General features: G+C 54.7%; 2 protein-coding genes across 2 annotated transcripts; one reads left to right on the top strand and one right to left on the bottom strand.

Annotated features, from left to right (window-relative positions):
* Positions 1 to 1,199: 1,199 nt before the first annotated feature.
* On the bottom strand, positions 1,200 to 5,399 carry COCSUDRAFT_45820 (hypothetical protein; the record flags this gene model as incomplete). Its single annotated transcript, XM_005651823.1, has 8 exons — positions 5,368 to 5,399; positions 4,756 to 4,882; positions 4,157 to 4,353; positions 3,641 to 3,830; positions 3,106 to 3,407; positions 2,628 to 2,841; positions 1,844 to 1,966; positions 1,200 to 1,537 (listed from the first exon to the last, which is right to left on the bottom strand). Exons 2-8 carry the CDS (start codon positions 4,772 to 4,774, stop codon positions 1,200 to 1,202), a joined length of 1,383 nt encoding a protein of 460 aa, XP_005651880.1. The 5' UTR covers positions 4,775 to 4,882; positions 5,368 to 5,399.
* A 2,764-nt stretch (positions 5,400 to 8,163) lies between these two features.
* Positions 8,164 to 10,384, top strand: COCSUDRAFT_5003 (hypothetical protein; the record flags this gene model as incomplete). The annotated part of the gene is made up of 6 exons (XM_005651822.1): positions 8,164 to 8,321; positions 8,665 to 8,744; positions 9,078 to 9,176; positions 9,307 to 9,504; positions 9,735 to 9,936; positions 10,267 to 10,384. Coding segments are annotated over 6 exons (855 nt in total), but the record flags the coding sequence as incomplete, so codon positions are not given.
* Between the last annotated feature and the right edge of the window lie 4,270 nt (positions 10,385 to 14,654).

Here is a 14,654-nt window from a genome sequence, read left to right as displayed (position 1 = left end):
CAACGGACAAGAGGTCGCGCAGAAGGTGGCAGCTTATGCAGAGTACAATGGCGACTTCTCTGACAGCAAAAATGACCCGTGGGGCAGCCTGATTGAAACCTCCAGCAGCTGATCTGTTAGGTGGCACAATGGCATGTAGATCGATGTTGCGCAGGTTTTGCCTGCACGACTTGAAGCGAAACTCCAGAACAGTCAGCTGCAGCTCAAGTGTCATTGTTGATGTTGAGTTACATGACAAAGGTTTCAAAATCAATTCTAAATCTTGTTCCTGGCGATGTGCCTGGAGCATCACCTTGATAACCACCACCTCTAAGCATGCCACTTAATAGGTAGCAAATAGATACAGTATGTGTGGCCCCTACCTGAAAGAAAAAGGCACCCATCTAGAGTAGTCACAACATGTTAACTGTTAACAGTTCAAGGCTGCACAGCAGGCAGCAGGCAAGGTGGCATAATACAGGAGGCGGGTGAATGTACATGACACTTTGCAATGTGAGTAAATGTGATGAATGAATTATAAGTAAGCGACGTCTTCAGCCGTGACTGTAGCAGTATAACATGAAGGCATTTCTACCCCAGCAAATTTGCCTACTAGAAGTGTCCCTACAAAACCACAGAAAATTCCTGGCCTTTCGATATGATTGCTGCCTTCTCCGAGTAGCCTTGAGAATCTCGTTCATTGATCCTCCTTCCAATATGGAAGGGGCATCACGCATCGCACAATTTTGTGAGCGTTCCACATCACCAAACCTCTCACAGGCAACAAAAACTTTCTTCAAAATTTCTGGCCAGAGCTGTCAAAACGTCTCCTGGAGATTGGAAAATCTTGATCCTAGCAGTACTGCAAATTCGTGCATATTCTGCCCTTACCTGGTTTGGTTCAGAAAAAATTTCTGAAGCCAGCAACCTGGACATCAGTGTGCACAGATACTAGCAACCTTAATGTACAGCAACTAGCAAGATTCCCAAATGATCTACCTAGACCGCTCCACTGCTCCAGACCTCATACTGGAAGGCCCTTCGCAGGCACTTCCCAGATTGTGCAACAGCTTTGGCTCTGCATCGTTTGTTTGTGACTGGATCATCTCATTAAGAATAGCAGCTCCATATCCGCATGTGAAAGATCAGCATGCGCGTGTCACTCAGCTTCAGTGTGCTGTATATCCGCCCTGCAGTGCTGCAGGGTAGTGATAGGAAGATCATTGCAGTCCTTCCCCTTCCACACCTTCATCTTCATATTCCTCCCTCTCTGCATCCGTGTCCAGCTGCTCGGCAGCCGCCGCGAAGCCGGCGGCCGGCCCGGCAGCGGCTGCGGCGCCGGGGCCGGGGCCGGGGCCGGGGCCGGGGCCGGGGCCGGGGCCGGCCGAGGGAGGGAACGGTGCGCGGTTGCTGGGCTCAGGGGTGGCTGACACGTCCCGGTCGCCGCTGCCGGCGCCGCGGTGCAGCCGCTGCATCTGCTGCGCCGCCTCATGCTCTCTAGGGCTGACGGCCGCATCCATGGGAACTCCGTACATCACGTCGCCCAGTGACGGGCCCCCTGTGAGCGCACATTGTACGTATCAATAAAGGTTTCTATTGTACATATTAGATAACAACTTGGAGTTTAATGCTTTCCTGCCAGGAGGCAAGGTGCATGCAGCATATGCATGCAAAGGCTGCAAAGCTATTGGCTCCGGCTGGAATACAACAAGTTCAAGCAAGACAAAACAGTTTGTGGGCAATTAATCGAAGTAGAATGAAGAATTTGAGCCGGCTGGCATGATACTGGAGTCTGTGCAGTCTGCAGTGTGGTTGGACTCTGCAAGGGTTTGGGTGCTAGGGGGACTGGCAGGGGGATTGTCACCGGTGGCGATGGGGCGCGGAGGTAATCTGAGGGGCGCAGGCTGCTGCGCTGGCGTGGGCAGGCTCCATCGCCTTGGGCTGAGCGTTGAGGGCCCCTCAGCCTCTGGAGTGCCCCTCTCAATCCCTGCTCCCACCAGCAGCTATTGAGGTGACTACCCCTTGGAAGTAGCTAATCAGGATTTGGTAAGTATATTGCATGTAGTGTTTAGCACCCCTCCTGCAGTGTTTGGTAACCGCGCATGCACCGTCAGCCCAGTCATGAGGGTTTGCATGCTGCGATTGCAACAATTCATATGTGCATGTGTTGTGAAGGGGTGGTATCACCAGTATGAGGTTTCTGCTCAGTGCTCTCTTCCGCTGCCCCCTGCTCTGCACCCTCTGCAGCCAGCCGCTGCTGATATCGATTTAGCGCCTCTTGGTACCTCGCCTTGTCAATGCGCGCCTGTGATGGCACACAGGGAGATTATGTGGGCCGGCATGGCGACAACATCAGCTAGTTTCACATTTTCACACAGATGATGCAGAGAGGCAAAACACATAGTGAATTAGCCAGAAATCAAAGTTGTCTCCGGTCTCCGGTTCTGACCTGGTCAACATAAGGTGCCTTCTCCTCCGGGGTAGCTTGATGCCACATCTCTCCGACAAGCTTACTGATCTCCTGCATCATCCACAGGTAGCTTTGATTGACCACCTTATGAACCAGACAGCCCTGCAAGAAAGTCCGTTCTAGATGCTGCAGCATGTACCTCACATTTACAAAGAAAGCTACATTTAAAATTTGATACCGAGCGAGTTCCTTGTGCTTGCCTTCTGGTCGGCAGACGGGTGCTCTGCCTTGGCCCGGGAGCGCGCATCAATGCTGAAGAAGTTGAATGGCGTTTTGTTCTGCTTCGGCTCCAGCGGGTCGCGCCGCCCGGCCCGGCTACGCCGCGGCTGCGCGCTGGCCGCCTGCAGCGCCGCATGCACCGGCTCCCGGGGCGACGTCGGCAGCGCAGCCGCCTCTGCCGCCGCCAAACCGGGCCCACCCCCAGCTGCTCCAAACAGGGGGATAGGCGGCGTGTACAGCACACCTAATGAAAATACATTTTTCAGGCAATTCGAACAAGCTTCCTACAGGCATTATGTAAGAACTCGACCAAACATAAGGTCAGGTATAGTGGCCACTGGTTCCGCCCCAACGGCTCTCCCTGGAACAATCATTCTATCAAGATGATTCTGCGGGCGTTGTAAGGGACACTGGTTGCAGGGGAGCAATATTGTGACATAGGGCTTGCCTCGGAACTCCTGCCCGCCGGCAACGACGCTCACAAAGTAGCCGGCATCAAACTGGCCCTCCACGCTGCCCGTGATGGGCAGGTCCATCAGGCTCCCGGGCGGCTGCGCCTGCCCGCCAGCCGCCGTGGCCGCTGCGCCGACGTGAAAAGCTGTCAGAGCCGGCGGCGTCCGCGGCGCGGCGGCGGCTGCCGGCAGCTGCTGCGCAGCTGCCAGGTCGAGCCGGCGGCGCTTGTAGACCGGATTGGATGACGTCATCGCCGCACCACCCTCCAACTTTGTGCCGTCAGCGCCTGCTCGGGCATCACATGACTCGTTAAGCATGAACCCATGCCGGTCACAATCATGAACATCCTGACACTCTTGCTTGCTTGCATCTCACTACAGCCCTGCCAACATATCATGAGAACAGGACAATAGGGCACGATAGGGGATGGGGGGGGGGGGGGCACAGTGGGATCTTCTTCAAATGACTTTGACTTTGCTGTGAGAGAGCCACAAGATGGAGGGATTCAGGAAGCCGCACCTGGAGGCAGGGTTGGGGCCCCGGAGTTGTGGTGGTAGTAGACCTGCTCATAGTCGTGCAGGAGGCGCGAATACATCTTGCGCAGCGTGAAGGACTTGGAGGTGAAGGAGGGCGGGAACTGGAACGGCTGAGACACCTCCGTCCACTTCTTCGCCGTTATTACCGCCTCCAAGCCTCCCAGCGCCGTCACCTGCCGGCACATGCTCATGAGTTGCACACAATGCATGGCACCCCTTAATCAACGTCCTGCTCGAGATCCTATGCATGCGATGGTGCCTTCAGGAGGTTTTGTGTTCCCATGCAAGCTTCAGCTTTCCACACAAGAGGTCAGGGAGTTCCTCTGGGACGGTCCCGAGGAAATCTGAGCCGGTCAAGGGCCTTTATTATTTAAACTGGATATTCCCCTGACCTAGTGATCTGGCCATCTCTGCACAGTAGACATGCTGGCGCCAAAGCAGACTTTCAAATGGCAGTAAGCACAAGGAGCTCAATCGCAAGCCGAGGGCGGCAGCGGACCTGCTTGTAGAGGAGGTGCAGGTCGAGCTCGCGGCCGGAGACCATGGGGATGCGGAACTGCGTGCCCAACGCCTCGTGCAGAGCGCGCAGCGTGCGCATGAACAGCTGCCGGTCCGCCACCACCGCATCGTGGCTGGCCTGCGCCGGAGGGTACGCCGCCGCACTGATGCCGCCAGCCGCTGCAGCATGCTGTGACCCTGCCATCCCAGCAGCCCCTGTGTTAGACAGCTGCAAGTGGGCCATACATATGCCCTTAACGCATGTGGCAATATGGTCTCGTCTGCTGCCCATGCCATCCCAAAAGTCCACACATACTCAGCTTCACATGTGCCACAGCTTTGCCCCTAACGCCTGCGGCACTGTGGTCTCGTGCTGCATGTGCAGTCCCTCCCGTTCATGCACAAGCTGGCTGGACATGTGCCACCGCTTTGCACTATGGTGATGTGGTCTCATCTACTGCTATTGGGCCGCATGCTGGTGGCGATAGTGCATGTGTTGGTTGTTATGTGGGGAACACATGCGCAGAAAGAGCACGTGGGACTGCTGCATGAATGGCGAGGGCTGCATGAGAATGTGTAACAAAGCAGTCAGAGCGCCACCTGATGCCGACCCTTGCATCAAAGGCTCTAGGCCAATATCTTCTAAGGGCGGCCTCCCATGACAGCGCCTGGGTGCCAACTGCCTCCACTACAGGTCCTTCCTCATTGCAGACGCCTTCTGAAGAGCCTGCACACCTGCAGGAAAGCCTGTTAGGACATTGGGGCGTGTGTTGAAACCAGGTGAGCTCACCAGGGGATAGTCTGTACTACAGTCTCTGCTTGCGTTGTATAACGTCGTGCGAGCTTGGTAATTTGTCATGGAAATGTCACAAATGCATGAGGGCTAAGTGATGCTACACAAAAGGCGTTTGGCTCGCCGTTTCAGTACTGCTCAGGGGGGATTTTGGTCCTGGACATTGTCTCTAGCACTGCTTCGAAAATGCACTGATCTAGACATGTAACCTTCTCTACGGTAGTAATATTGTTGTCTGCAATCATGTTATATGTAAGCCAACTGCTTGATCACCTTTTTTTATTATCCAGCACTTGCTGGTTCAATGAAGGATGGAAAACGGACGCTTGGGGCGTTGATACACCGAGCAATCAGGGGACATCACATTCCCCATTAGATCAATATAACACTATATTCCGAAATCAAGATCGAGGACTCACCGAAATAGACAGCCTTGCGCTCTGTAGAGCGCCCCTCCGTACAGTGGAAAGCTGGCAACAGCCGGAAATATAAACCTCGAAACAAAATCAAGTACGAAGACGTTGTCCACGCGGTCTGCAATTACTTTGAATGCATCATTGCTGCATGACTCTTGTCCGAGGTTTTGCAGCGCTGTTCAGGTGCGCGCCAGCTGGGAGCCTCTACGAGCACAATGCAGGATCGTCCCCGTGTCCCTCTCGATCTGACCCCAATTTTCCAATCCTGTATTTATCATGTGCTCAATAACACTGTCTTGATGTAGTTGAGCACTGCTGGGAAATAGAACTGGACAAGCGGAGTCGTGTCGTCGAGTTCCGACACTTCCCAAAGCCCTAGCCAGCTGCAGGAGAATTCCCCGAAAGTGCAAGCCCTGGACAAGGGTCAAGGTGCCAATGTGAGGTGCACAAAAACTTTCATTGAAGCCCATGCTAAAATGCGTGCATGCAGTGATCGGATTCATCGACACTGCCGATGGAGTCTACTTTGTGATACTTTTCCACGAGCAACGTCAAAGGCTCAATCATGACACCATTGAATCTTCATTGAAGGCATGCTGGTATGTCTGGCGCCAGAATCAGCCAACGCCTCGATGTGCTTCATAATGACATGCATCTAATTAGTGATCTTTACATCAATAATAGTGAGGATGATCGTCCAACCAAACTATTATAAGAATTCTTGACGACAAGCTCGAGCGTTTGGATCTCGGACTTGCATCCGGCACTGGGCGTTGCTAGCTACCTTTTAACATTGTCGTTGGTCTGGCACAAAACTAGCACAAATGAGTGCTTGGGATGGTGAGGAACGATTTTCTCTTCTTCTTCTGGAGGAAGATGAGTATTACTTCAGGGACCATAGCTGCCTGTATATTAAAGATGCAGACACCCGGTACGTCGTACGACCAATCAGTGACAATTGAATACGTTTTGATGGCTAGCATTGATTTGCGCGTGATGTTGCATTTCCTTTTCTAATTGTCTGCTCTCACAGAGTGTGTCAACGCAGGATCCCTGGGCACCTGAAGGTGTGCAGTGCTGCGCTGTATTTCGTGCCCAGAGCGGTGCAAGAGTCAATATTCAGAGTACCGTACAGATCAACCACCTTGATCGAGAGGTAGGCCTGCTTGCGCTCTTTAATCTGTCGCAGTTGTTTCCTCAGGTGTGCTGCAGAGACGCCTCAGAGCTGCTTTGCCCCTGCAGAGTCTGGAACGAGGACCACTATATTAATGACGACATCTTTTACATCACTGCGTCGGAGCGTATTGACATGAGGAAGAACAATCACAACGTGCCCTACACTCGCACAACAGTAAGTGCCCTGGCATTGTTTTCCCCTTCGGCTTCTGCTCTCTTCATTGTTGCTGACGTCGCACCAGTCATTGTAATAACAGCTACTTACAGCTGCAATGCATGCACTCAAGTGACAGCTGAGTCATTGTGGGGCCCAGGGTCTATTTGAGTTCCGCTTTCAGCTGGTCTACACTTCTCTGGATGAGGTGCTGCCCAGAGTTCAGGAGCTGTGGGACGTGGCGCAGCAGAGCGTCAGCAAAGAGAGCCACCAGCTGGGGAAGCAGCGCCTAGCTGCCATCATTCAGGTGCAGAGGGATTCCATGCTGTCCGTACCTTTGTTCAACCGTGGCGTTGCCCAGCTTGTCTGCTAGAAAGCGCAGCTTTGCTCGAACTTGGCGAATCACAGCTGCACTGCTGGAGAGCACAGCTTCATTCGACTGTGGTGTTCACAGCTTGCCTGCTATGGAGAGCAGCTTTGCTGTATTGTGACATTTAAAGAGGACAACAGCTTTCTTCAACTGTGGCGGTTCAGCTGGTCTGTCATACAGAGTAGCTTTGCTAGAGTTTAGCATTTTACACCTTGTCTGCTTTAAGGAGAGACTGTTCATAAAAGAACCTGCATGCCACCTTTCGCATGCAAGAAATATGGACAGAGGGCAGCAAAGGGGCATCACACTCGGTAACCCTTGTTCTGCAGGCGCATGAGGGGAGCGAGCGATTCAACCCTGGCTGGCTGGAGGACGAAAATGAGAAGGTACTATTGGAGCTGCTGGGAAACTGTGTAACGCCGCTCTGCAGCCAGCCAGGCCGTGTGGCGCTGACGGCTACGCGCATCTACTTCCAGCCCTTCAATGTCGCCTCCAACTCACCAGTCCAGACCTACCACCTGAACAAGGCATGGCTCTATTTCTAGACCGGGCAAGAATTACAGGACATTTGGTGTCAGCTGGGCTCCACAGTATTGTGCGTGACGGTTGGCTGCGGTGCTGCAGGCACAGTCACTGATCAAACGGACCTACCTCCTGCAGAACATCGGACTCGAGATATTCTTCTCTGGGCGCAACTCCCTCTACCTGACCTTCAAGTCCACGGAGGCCCGCGACAGGCTTGCAGGTGATTCTTGGGCCGGTGTCGGCAGTGCCTATCCTGCAGCATCTTGAAGGGCAGCCACAAATATATGATCCACAAGGAGGCCCGACGATGCCGGCAGTAGAAGTGGCGCACCGTAACCTCTTAGATAATATTCTACAAGTTTTGTTTTGCATGGCAGGGTCTTAGGAGATGGGGTTAGGCCTTCACTGCCACACACAGGTTGATCCAATCAGAGTTGACATTGGGAACTCATGATCCGAAGTTCATGCCCGATCCATCCTGATGTGTGGCTGGGTGGATCCACCAGATCTGCTGGAGCGGCAGTCGGACCTGACGCTGCAGCGGCGGAAGGACCGGGCGGCGTGGCGGCGCGACTGGCAGCGCGGCCGCGTTAGTAATTTTGATTACCTCATGTTCCTCAACCGCGAGGCCGGCCGCTCCTTCATGGACCTCACCCAGTACCCCGTCTTCCCCTGGGTCGTGCGCGACTACACCAGCGCCACCCTGGACCTCTCCGACCCCGACACCTTCAGGTGCCGCGCACTGTGAACCATTTTCATTGCTAGATTAGAGGTTTGAATGTCTAGAATGGCTCGGTGCCGTCCAGACAGAGATCGAGGGATCCCTCCCGGCTGCTGTGCATGCATCGAGCAGTTGGCTGTGCATGTCAAAATCGGCGTTTAGAGGAGTGCGCTAGGTTGCTGCTTTGCCAGGCATTGTTTGTAGGTCAATCAATGCCTGGTTGGACATGTGAATTGTTGAAACTGTGGACATGTTGAGGACTGTCGCATGATGGCTTGGGCACCCTTTTGTGTGTGCTGCCTTTCCTGGTGTGTATGTTGCTTAGAATGACGCATTGGGTATGTGGTGGTGCAGGGATCTGTCCAAGCCCATTGGCGCGCTGAGCCCCAGGCGCTTCAGGGACTTCATGGAGCGCTACAGGGAGCAGAAGGCAAGTCTGAAAATTTGAATCATGCACTTTGTGCCTGTTGTGCGTGGGGTGAAAGGAATCACACAGCCTGGTGTGTAGCAACAGAATGTTGGCTGACATGTGCGGCATGGCTGCAGACGATGAACGAATGGACATTCACAAAGATACCTGGCATGCTCCCGCCTCTGGAGTCGCCACCCTTCATGTATGGTGAGCTCCTGTGTGACTCAGGCTTCGTCACTCCACTTTGCCCTTCCCTACTTCGGCACTGCTGCTCTTCTGAAGCTTTGGTATCGGAAGTTTGAAGTGAAGTTCAGTGTGGGATGCTTTAATTCTGACAGTGGATGTGCTGTCACAGGCTGCCACTATTCAACGCCGGGCTATGTGGTGTTCTACCTCATGCGCAGCCAGCCGCAGCTCATGCTCAGGCTTCAGAACGGGCGCTTTGATGCACCAGGTATTACTTCTTGCTGTGGCTCCTGAAGCATCCCAAGAAAATTGGCAACTGCTGCAGGCCTTGGCAAGTAATTTCCATATTAACGGGTTATGAAAGGGGGGCTAAATTGTGGGGTTCTGGGGGTGCGCAGATCGTGTGTTCTGGTCGGTGCTGGACACCTGGAACAGCGTGATGACACTGCCCACAGACGTGAAGGAGCTCATACCGGAGTTCTACTCGGACCCCTCCTTCCTCATCAACAGCGAGAAGCTCAACTTTGGCGAGCGAGCTGCAGGCACTGCTCTATCCCTCAACACTCCCCCTGCTGGCCACACACATATCTGGCCATGTGGGATACCCACAGCTTGTCATATACCACAGGAGCATTGAATTGAGTCTCATGTTTGGGTGGTTGCCCACAGCCTACAACCCGTGACATGAGGACAGTTATTATAAACGATCGTGGGCCCTGTCTATGGAGTGCATCATGTCTGATGGTGGGGTACTGGCCTGTTCAGTTGTTGAATCAACCGACAGGGACTCAGCAGATATTGTCAGGGGGATATATTGGATGTGCAGGGAGCATTGTGGATGATGTGGCGCTGCCGCCGTGGGCGTCAGACCCGGCAGACTTTGTGGCAAAGCTGGCGGAGGCGCTGGAGTCGCCGCATGTGTCAGCGCGGCTGCACCAGTGGATCGACCTCGTCTTTGGCTGCAGGAGCCGCGGCGCCGCCGCCGAGAAGGCCGACAACGTTTTCCACCACCTCACATATGATGACATGTGCGCCTTTGCCCCTCTCTCTCCCTCTTGCTCTCAAGTTACACTCTGTAGCAGTTTTGAAATACATGCATACATCCGCATCACCTGTACAGAGGTGCCTGTGGTGTGCCGTCTACAGTCAATTTGCCCCCTGCCCAGTCCGACTTCCAGCAAGATCCCTGCACATACCCCGCACCAGAAGCGAGTTCACCTCATCCAAAGGCCAGGCATGCTTTTGCCAACAATCACTCATGGAAGAGTGTAATGAGTGCTTCCAGGATGTGCAAATGCATTTCTTTAACAACATTTGGTCATGGAAAGAGTGTAGTAATAAGGTGGTGTGCACGGCAGAGCGCTGGCGCAGCTGGAGGAGGAGATGGACGCAGTGATGCGCGAGGCGCTGCGAGTGCAGATGATGGAGTTTGGCCGCACCCCCAAGCAGCTCTTCGCCAAGCCCCACCCGCGGCGTCGGGTGGCCGCTACCGGGGGGGCCCTGCTGAACCCCTTCTGCGGCGGCTGCTTCGGGGGGTCCGCCGCCGCATCAGCGTCCGCCCGCCCCGCCAACGTCCTGCACCCCACCTTCGTGCAGGTGACTGGGCCGCATCACCTTTGATTGATCCACATCAGAGCGGGCAGCTTTTATTTTGGATATGATCCCTGCACATTGTGAGCTGGATTCGTGATCGAGTGCATGGTTCCAGCTTCGGGCAGGGTGCAGTCAGCTGTTCCTCGAATAGTCTGACTGAGCTTGTTGACAGGCTCTCACGAAGAGGGCTATTATTTGATCAGTAGCGCCTCACGCTCTGGACACTAGAAGCTTTGCCTGGATCCTAGAAGCTGTGCATCAACTTGAAGGCAGTGAATGTCTCGTGGCGGCGACTCTCAAGGTTAGGGTGTTGGCTGAGCAGGGTGCCAGCAGCAAGGCAAGCCCGGTGAGCAAGGCGGTGGAGCGGCTGGTGTCGCGCAAGCGGCCACTGCGGGAGGCGACGCTGGCGTGGCTGGAGGCGGCCGCGCGCAACCGCGAGCCCGAGTACATGCAGCTCTCCTCCCACACCGAGCTGCTGCCCCTCATCAAGGCCGCGCAGGGCCCCGATGCACAGGTCGCAATATACCTACTTCTAACTTCTGCAGGCAATCAACATCAGTGATCCGCGGCAGGGCCAATTTCTTTTGGAAGTTTAATGCAGCGTACGCTAGCATGTAATACAATGTCACCGCGCTCGATGGCAGTGCAGAGGCTTGTCTATTAGGTGCAGGCTTGTCATGTTCCTGGGTGGCAAGAGATGGTTCTGGAAGCAGGGTTCAGGAGCGGCAGGGCCCGGTGATGGAGGAGGTGGCACTTTCTTTCCACAGGTGCATGGTGTGTTCTGCAGCATGCAATGCACTGCTGTGAGGTACGTGCACACTGCCAAATTAGGTCCAAAGGCGACTGTTGTGTGAACCGATGCTCACTTGTGAAGCGCGGCAGGGGATGGCGATGAAGGAGGTGCTGGCACGCACGCTGCGGGCGCTGGCGGTGGCCCCGCTCAACTGCTCCCTCATCCTCGACGCGGGCGGGCTGCAGCCGCTGGCCGACATGCTGGCCGGCCATCATACTGAACTGTCGCACCAGGCCGTCGCAGTCATGGCCCTGCTCACCAAGGTGATTTGCCCCTTAATTCCACCTGCTTTCTGTGACATCACGGTCCTGCTTGAGGGTGCCATAGCTCCTTGTGCTCCTTATTGCTTGCTAGTACAGCAGTTGTTTGATCCCCTTCCAGAGCAAGTGTTTGGTGAGACCACTGTCTGGAAAAGCCACCTGCTCTGTGACCTCTGCAGCAAAGGCACGATTTTTTGACAGAAGACTGAAAAGTGCACAAGTTACAGGGCAAAATCTTAAGATAAAAGCAATTGCAGATGTAACAGCGATTGTCTGCAAACATTTCTGCTCTTGTCTGGATGTAATTACCTGACCAGCTGATGTTTCTCTTTTCACTGCAGGAGGACGATCAGCGGCTGAAGTCGTTGCCGGATCGCACGGTGGAGCACATACTGGCGCTGCTGCCCGCCAGCATAGGGAACACTCCCCGTGACCAGGCACCGGCGGATGCCAGGAGTGCGTCTGAGCTCACGGGCGCGGACGTGCGAATGTCAGCTGCCAGCACGATCGCCAACCTGTCCCAGTCCCTGACCAACAGGTACGGCGTCTTTCCTATGCCAAATTGCATCTTGTTGAATCACGATACAATCCCATGCATCTTTCATTAAGAAATCAATGCAATTGGTTCATTGGATTGCGAGCATGCGCCATGCTGAAGAACATGCAGAGCTGAAGCCAAGCCTGATATCGCTCAGAGTGAGCTCATGCGGAGATTGGACTGCTTGCATGGCGTTTGCTGGAATTTTGGCTACCAGCAGTCAGTATTCTATTGTGCATCACCACCAGATCCCTCCTCTTTCTACACATTGTAGGGCAGGATGCCAAGCGATATGGTCTCTTGCCACATGCAGTCTCTACTGCACCATTATCATCATCTCTGCAAAAATATCGGAGGTTGTATCGTGCGTGCGCAGGAACACCATCTGCGGCCTGGGGGGCCCCATGATGCTGCTGGCGGTGGCGCAGCAGGATGACGAGGTACCCAGCGTGCGCCGCGAGGCCATCGCCGCCCTGGTCACCCTCCTGGAAGACGACAAGCGCAAGGAAGAGGTGCGCGCCGCTCTCTTGTTATACTGCCCGCGCCCTTCTGGCCTCTCAATATCTGGGACACAGCAGCCGTCGTAGCTGGAGTGAAAAGCTCTTGGCGGCCCTGTGAGGCCCACTTGGGGCATGCTTTGAATCATTACATATTGAAGCACTTGGTGAACATATTCAAGGTTTGGAAAATTGTGATTATCACTTTGAAGTACAAGTGATGATAACTTTTAACTTCGGCTGGGGTAACTGCTGTGGGCAAAAATCACAGCAGGATTCTTTCCTCAAGGGGCCAAAACCAATAAGGCTCTTGGCAGACATCCTGAAGCCCGGTTGGGGCCCGCTAATATCTTGAAGTACTCCAAGAGATTCATCAGCTATTTGATGGTGGCTGGGGTGGCCGTTGTGTGCAGCTGGCGGAGCGGGTTACCTCCACCGAGGGTTTCTAAGCATACATGCTCTTGGCATACGTCCTGAAGCGTAGTCGGGGCCTGCAGAGGACTTACTAAGGCATCAAATCGAATTAAGACATTACTCAGGCTTTTGACGATTGATGTGACTGTGGTGCACAGCTGGCGGAGAGGGGAGGGCTGCCGGTGCTGGTGGAGCTGGCGCGGACTGAGGACGTGGTTCTGCGCGACCTGCGCTCGGCCGCCACGCGCTGCCTCGCGCTGCTCTCCACCTCCGACGCCCTCAAGCCCCGCCTTGCCGCAGCCGGCACTCTCCCGCTGCTCTGCTCCGCCGGTGACTGCCTTGTCCCCCCCAAGCATAGGGGACTCTAGACCAAGTCCCCTGCCAAGCATTGCTCACGAGACACATAGACACATGAACACAGATGCTGGATATGGGAAGCAGAACGTTGTGGCGTGCCATTCTTTCCTACCTTCACCAGAGCGGATGTTCTAGCTTGCCTTGCCCGGCAAATTGCCAGGTCTTGAACCATTGTGCAGGCGACGTGATTGACGTTGCATTGGTGCTTGATTGGTGTTTGGTCTTGAAGAGCAGCCGCCATCTGTATCGAGACAGTGCCACCCAGATTTTGCACTCAGCACATAAAATTTTCCCTGCAACGCAACTGTGAGAATACCTGTTGAGCATACAAAAATGTAAAAATATCCTTTCTGCTCTGCTGCAGCGCATCCGAGCGGCGAGCCGACAGCGGATGCGGAGCTGCAGCGGCCGGCGGCGGCTGCGCTGGCCAACTTATGCAGCGACGCGGCCCTGGCAGAGCAGCTGGTTGCCAACGGCGGCATGCCCGCGCTCATCCAACTCGCCGACTCGCCCGATCGAGATGTCCAGGCACGCCCCCGCTGCGCCGACTGCCCACTGCCCTCTGTCCACTTGCATTGACGTTCGTCTTCTCTGCTACCCAACACGCCCCACGATGGCCCATGCAGTTTGTGGCAGCAGCTGTGCGCAGGATCCTATCCGACATATTTTCAAAATTTTCATGGTGTATTTTTCAGAGCTTTGACAACATATTGCATGCATTCATGGAGCAACAATTGCGACTGGCAATGATTGCCCCAATTATTGAAGATGCAGGATTTCTCTTGCGCGTTTCTAATTGCCAGTGCTGTGTCAGCAGCTGATACAAAGAGAGGACATTCACTGATGGATGGGTGCTGTTGTGGTGCAGCGGCACACGGCGAGGGCGTTCTGGCACCTGGCGTCGATGGAGGGGCCGGCGGCTGAGGCGGCGGTGTCGGCTGACAGCCTGGGCGCGCTGCTGCGGCTGGCCGCACCCGAGGGCAAGCAGGGCGCTCAGATGGCCCGCCAGGCCCTCCGTCGCCTCTGCGAAGACCCCGCGGTAATTGCTTAGAAATATCTATAAGGCCTGTTACGGTCCTGTCTTCATTGAGTCTTATCGTGCTGCTCGGGAGCAGGGGACTGCGCTGTCTTGTTGGGCCCAGCAAGGATCTGACAACCCGAGAACAGCTTGTCACGAAGCATTTTCACAAACGGTGAAAGGGCAGATGTCTTTCTTGGGTGCTGCGTGCTTGCATTGTTCCTCGTGCAGATAGACTGGATTTTTGGCAGGCTGGACTTTCAGGGAAGGGTGTGT

The sequence above is a fragment of the Coccomyxa subellipsoidea genome (genome assembly GCF_000258705.1).
Source record: "Coccomyxa subellipsoidea C-169, whole genome shotgun sequence".
In the NCBI taxonomy this organism is placed as follows: domain Eukaryota; kingdom Viridiplantae; phylum Chlorophyta; class Trebouxiophyceae; family Coccomyxaceae; genus Coccomyxa; species Coccomyxa subellipsoidea.
This window is presented reverse-complemented; position numbering and strand designations above follow the sequence as displayed.